This window comes from Zerene cesonia, unplaced genomic scaffold, assembly GCF_012273895.1.
Source record: "Zerene cesonia ecotype Mississippi unplaced genomic scaffold, Zerene_cesonia_1.1 Zces_u003, whole genome shotgun sequence".
Taxonomy (NCBI): Eukaryota; Metazoa; Arthropoda; class Insecta; order Lepidoptera; family Pieridae; genus Zerene; species Zerene cesonia.
This window is the reverse complement of record NW_024045133.1, coordinates 677,504-683,574: the sequence shown is the minus strand read 5'-3', so window position 1 is coordinate 683,574 and position 6,071 is coordinate 677,504. Positions and strand designations below refer to the sequence as shown.

The 6,071-nt window shown below is 38.7% G+C and overlaps 2 protein-coding genes across 3 annotated transcripts in view; one reads left to right on the top strand and one right to left on the bottom strand.

Annotated features, from left to right (window-relative positions):
* Position 1: 1 nt before the first annotated feature.
* On the bottom strand, positions 2 to 2,066 carry LOC119838438 (U6 snRNA-associated Sm-like protein LSm4; the record flags this gene model as incomplete). The annotated part of the gene is made up of 2 exons (XM_038364385.1): positions 1,744 to 2,066; positions 2 to 187 (listed from the first exon to the last, which is right to left on the bottom strand). Coding segments are annotated over exons 1-2 (387 nt in total), but the record flags the coding sequence as incomplete, so codon positions are not given.
* A 232-nt stretch (positions 2,067 to 2,298) lies between these two features.
* Positions 2,299 to 6,071, top strand: part of LOC119838430 (guanine nucleotide-binding protein-like 1) — a 23,097-nt gene continuing 19,324 nt past the window's right edge. The window contains exons 1-5 of one of the 2 annotated variants that reach the window (XM_038364376.1): positions 2,299 to 2,423; positions 3,120 to 3,226; positions 4,094 to 4,244; positions 4,734 to 4,881; positions 5,592 to 5,732. In XM_038364376.1, the coding sequence (XP_038220304.1) occupies positions 3,133 to 3,226; positions 4,094 to 4,244; positions 4,734 to 4,881; positions 5,592 to 5,732 (534 nt within the window). In that variant the 5' untranslated portion in view covers positions 2,299 to 2,423; positions 3,120 to 3,132. Of the gene's footprint in view, positions 2,424 to 2,629; positions 2,788 to 3,119; positions 3,227 to 4,093; positions 4,245 to 4,733; positions 4,882 to 5,591; positions 5,733 to 6,071 lie in introns of those variants that run through there. The other variant, XM_038364377.1, reaches the window with a different exon arrangement.

Sequence of the window (6,071 nt, the reverse complement as noted above, 5' to 3'; positions counted from 1 at the left end):
GCCGTCCCGTGCCCCCGCCGCGCAATGGGGCAGGCCTGCCCCGGTTTCCGAATGCCCCACGACTGCCCCCTCTTCCTGTTCTCAGGTTTTGCCCCCCACGGCCTTTGGACACTTCATTACGACTCCTTGCTTTCACTTGGGTCTCTTCTTTGACCATGTCAATGACCTCATCTGGTATACGGAGGTACTGAAAGTAAAAATAACATGGAATTGAGAAATTTTGAAAGAATAGAAAAAATTTGATCACGAGGCGGGATTCGAACCCGCGTTTTTTGCCTCACCGTAGCAACGCCTAGCCTCTCGGCCACTCGTGATCCCGCCACAGTAATCAAATTTCTTCTACTCTTCCGGTTTTATGTGCCTAAGGCACACCCCAAAATTTCTCAATTATAAAGCATTTCAATGCTTAAAAATTAAACTTAACATGGAATTGGTTATGATATTAAACCAATCTAGCTTTTGTCCGCGGCTTCGGATTAAATTCGGAGTAGTTTAATAGATGTTATTACACATATAAACCTTCCCCTTGAATCACTATCTATAAAAAAACCCACAAAAATCAGTTGCATAGATTAAAAGAAGACAATAAATCATTTTGAATTTGAATTTGAATTTGAATTTGAAAGATCTAAGAATACATACATACATAGGAACAGATGCAGAGAAGTATCTTTGTTTATAGTTTAAACTATGTATTTTTGCTGAATGGAGCTCACAGGTATGTGAAAAGCTCGAGGGTCAACTATACCCGGACACAATGGCCGTGTAACATTATTATGTACATTGCATCATATATTCTATATTTCAAATGAAATGTTATTTTCATTGATTTGAACCTAATTTTACAATAAATAAAGGTATTTTCCTAAAGTTCATTTATTATTTTCTAATATAATAATAATAATAATGAAATATAACAATAAAAATAAACTTGTATAATTGAACTGACAAAAATTAATTAAAATACAAGTATTTCATTTTCTATTTTTTATGTCATAGCGGCAATGTAGCTGGTGGCTTGCTAAATGGTAAGCATTGGGAGAGCTTCTATGAAAGTGTTGACCTAGTTGGAGTTGTTCAAATATTGAAGGAAATGGAAGTATAGCATCTAAGACTACTTTAGTCTTTAAAAAACAAATCAAAACAATGTATGTGCTTGGTAAATCATATTATCTTTTATATGTGGGAGTCAAGCATGTCTAAGTATGAATTGGGCCAAACTTGCACTGGGAAAGTGCAACCACACTCCCACAGAAGAACAGTGTTAATAGTATCATACTATATTAGTCCATATTCTTTTCCATATCCTTTCCAGTCCTTTACTCTATTCCTCTCAATCCTTTCATAACCCCTTTCCTATTTAAAGTCGGCAATCCATTTAGAGTTGCGTAGGCCTGCAACAGACCTCACGTCACTCCAAACATTCATTGGCGGTGGTAGCGCTTATCAACAGGCGATACACTAGCTCCATTGTCGACGGTGATATAAAAAAATCCTATTCGTTTGAGTTTATAATTAGATTCTCATTCCGTCCCAGCTCCGCCCGGATAACAAGATTGCTGTGTTATCCCAAGGAAGCATTTAATCGGGATAAAAATTATCCTGTCTGGATACTAAGTTTCATCTGAATCCATTCAGTAGTTTCAACATGATTAACGGACGGATTATATAAAATGACAGAGACGACAATGTAGCGGGAAATATGTGTTATTTCAAAAAATTTAAATATTTTCTGTATGTTACCTTGATTGTGCTCCCGCGAATGTAGCATTCTGGCATCCTCCAGAACTTATCACCGTCTCTTGATGTGCAAATAACTTCTCTCAAATTAATATTCATCCAATTATCACAACTGACTAAATGTCCGTTGTAGGTTTCGCCATTTTTCAATTCGACCAGCATCGGATGGTTCTGCGCTGTACGTAGCAATGATAGGGGTAACATATTTGCAGAGTTTAATTAATTCTGAATAAGAGCGGTCCTTGTTTTGGACTTTTTCTGTCAATTTTCGCTTTTGAGGTTATATTGAATTTTGTGTTGTTATTTGTTGTCATTTGTCATGACGGCAGGCGAATAGAGCCGATTACAAGGCTTTTGAACGCTATGATGATTAGTGTCTAATCTAATCTAATAAATTAATAAATGAACTCGATAGCTGCAAAAAATATGAAAGAAATAAATAACTAAAAAATGACACACATGGATTAATATTTTGCTTTTCGCCTTTGCGGTGAAGCCATATTTTTGCGGCAAAAGAAAAATATTTGTTTACAATATTGACACTTGTCTGTTATGAGTTGACAGATGACAATGACACTCAGTTTTTTTTATCGAGAAAGTAAGTGCTTGTTATTTATCACAAAAAATCTAGAATTTTACTGAAGTGCTCCTAAATTATCGTCAGATATACGTATTGCGTACAGGTAAGAAGATTAACATCATTCCTTGTGTACGTAATTATTTATAAACAACGCTATGCTATATACTTATTGGTTAAATACGCATGGACGTGCGGTTACCGGACGAATTAAGACTTTTAAGGTCTTGTTTTCAGTCTAGACTACAGTTTAGGGTCATTGAACTTCCCGTAGGCCGTATCCAACCTGAGACAAGAGGTGGGAATGGACCACATGGTCCCAATCAGATAGAAATAATTATTGCTTTGTAACCGGCGTTTGCTAAACCTCGTTTTTATTCTTATTAGTAGGATTGAGATATAGTTTATATAGTTATTAATTTATAATAAGACCCTAGGAAAACCGATGTCTTAAAATTGGTGAGGTTAACGTGAGTACTTTCTTATGATATTAAAATACTAATTAACTGTGTATGATTCATAAAAAAATTTCAAACTGAATTCTACTTCATGTCTACATAACCAATATATTGCTTAGTGTAAAAAGCTGTTTAGATTCTATTTATAGTAATTTGTACTCAAATACTTTGTAACATCTGTTATCTTTGTTAAAATAAGAAACTAGGTTGAAAAATATAACTAAATTAATACTTAACTAATTAAAAAACACTGCAATAAAAAATGTATTTTTTATTTTGTTCAAGAACAAGAAAATTTAAAAATGTAATAAATTATGAATTGTATACATATTATCCTTTTTTAGGAGCTAAGAGACAATGCCACAAGCGAGAAGGAAGACTCCCTTCAGTGGGAAGGCTAAAAAGCAGCAGTTGCAAGCAAAGAAACAGAACAAAACATTATTGCTGTCATGTGAGTACTAGCTTTACCCCCGTGGCTTCATACATATGCATACTATAGTCCAAGGAAAACTTGATGGATGATTAGTTTTTTAAAGTCACAACGGTCAACTTAGCTGGTAGTTCTGATGGTAAGGGATCACCTTTGTGCTGGAACATGCTCGTCTCCACAATTTGTGGTGGAGCATGCTCGTCTCCCATGTTAAATTTTTGTGCTAATTACTGTCAGGAGAATGATGTTGTGTAAGAGAGATTGAGTTATTTGTACGAAATATTAAAAAATGTTAACGGCCATGTAAACTACATGCGTTTTGGTAGTCTTACTATAATTCTTATTCAAACAAAGCTAAAGGGTTTGTGTGTTTGAACATGCAAATCTCAGGGACTGCTGCAATTTGAAAAATTTGAAAAATGTAATTGTTGGCAATCTAGATGGTGGGTCACCTGATGGTAAGCAATCACCGTCGTCCATAAACATTCACGGTGGTAGTGCCTTTGCTAATGCCTTGCTTGCTTTTATGGGGTATGGTGGGCTGTTGTGGGAGTTGAGCATGCTTCGGCATGAATTGGGCCAGCTAACACCACACACCTACAGAAAACTGGTGTGAAATAATAGCTTGCTATTGTGTTTCATACGGTGAGTGGGGGAGTTGGAGGCCTATTTCCATCTCCTCGCCCTTCCCAGTCCTTTCTTCCTCTTTTTTTTCCCTCTTTTCTTTCCCTTCCTTTCCTTCTTTACAGTCATTAATCCTTTCCTTATCCCTTAAAAGCGGGCAGCGCATTCTCAGAGGTCTGAGCCTCTGCGAATGTTCACGGGCGGTGGTGATCGTTTACCGTCGGGCGAACCACCAGCTCAGCAGAGGGTTGTATAATATTGCAGCGTCATCAAACACAAGCAACTATGATGTTCTCTCGATGAACTACCAGCCGAGCCGGGGCGGGGTGAGGGGTCGCGGAGACGCGAACAGATACGCTCTGAAGTTCTACAGGGAGAGCGACGAGGAACTGAGGCTGAAGAAGGAGGAGGCGCTGTGAGTAGGCAGTTACCTGTGTTCTGTCGTTTAACCGACTTCAAAAGAGGAGGTTTAATGTAGAATTTTTCAAAATCACACCATCACACTTCACACTTGATAAGTTTGTTTGTTTGTATCTTGGATGTATAAAGTATATTGGATGTATAAAGATTTATTTTATACTCTACTAGCTGCGCCCCACGGTTTCATCCGCGTTAGTCCGCGTATCCCGTAGGAAGATCGGGATAAAAAGTTGCCTATATGTTATTCCAGTTGTCCAGCTGTCTACGTACCAAATTTAATTGCAATTGGTTCAGTAGTTTTTTGTGTGAAAGAGCAATAAACAAACACACATATTCTTACAAACTTTCGCATTTATAATATTAGTAGGATAGTAGGAAGTAGGATTAGTTAATAACTAGGTATTCATTTGATTTAAACGTCCAGTTTTATAGCATTGAAATGCATTGTAAATGAGACAAACAAAACGCTATCCCTCTCTTTCAGCAAAGCATTGAATCCGGTGAGCGAGAAGGAGATGGAAATAGATCCGATAGATTTCTTTCCGTCCGAGCTCACGTTTCCGAAGCGACCGCCGTGGGACTTCAACATGACGCCAGCGCAACTGGACGCGCAGGAACAGAAGTATTTTAGGGTATTTTTCTTTATTTATTCATTTAAACTCTATTGTTCAATGCACAAATAAGAAAAAAAGAGACACACATACGCACACGCACACACACACACACACACACACACACACACACACACACACACACACACACACACACACACACACACACACACACACACACACACACACACACACACACACACACACACACACACACACACACACACACACACACACACACACACACACACACACACACACACACACACACGTACACACACCCAAATATACTATTCGTACAACCGGCGGCCGTTATCGTTTTGAAGCGATCTTCCAGGCAACCTTGGGATATAGGAGAATGAAATATTGAAAAGGCCGAAAAGGTAGTGCATATACAAGAAATAAACATGCATGAATGTAATAAAATCCAGGTATAAAATTAAACGATATAAGGAAGATCAAGAAGAAAAAAAAAATGGTGTGTGTGCGATTTGCGTCTCTCACCTGTCGTTTTTTCCGTTGCATCAGCTTGGAAATCACAACGATTCTAAAGAAGTTTCACTTCAGAACGTGTAGGATACATAAAAATTTAAAAAGCGAGCAAAGTAAGACCAGGTTATTTGTTTATGGGAATAAATACAAGTAGGTATATATAGTCTTCTTGTGGGATTCGGGCAAGCATGCCGTCTGCTTATTGGATTAATAAATGTTTTGAGTTTGTTCGTCCACAGGAATACATCAACGGGCTGCAAGCGTCGCCCCGCTGGAAGGAGATGTCCTATTTCGAGCTGAATCTGGAGACCTGGAGGCAGCTGTGGAGGGTCTTGGAAATGTGTGACATACTGCTGCTCATCGTGGACGTGAGGTTTGCGGTGAGTTTCTGACCGTTTCGTTCATTAATTAATGTTTATTCATTTAAATACTTTATCGTACCATCAATGTAGCAGTGGTGGCTCAGTGGTGAGGACCTCGGACGATTCTGTGGAGAGGACCTGGGACGGTCGAGGGTTCGAGACCGGGCGAACGTGCAGGAAATGAAATGATTATTCAATTTATCTGTGCATGTAGATAACATCACCACTGCTTAAGCGGTGAAGGAAAACATCGTGAGTAAACCGGCGTCCAAGAATCACAAGTTCGACGACATGTGACATCTGCCAACCCGCACTTGGCCGGCGTGGTGGATTATGGCCTGAACCCTCATAGGAGGC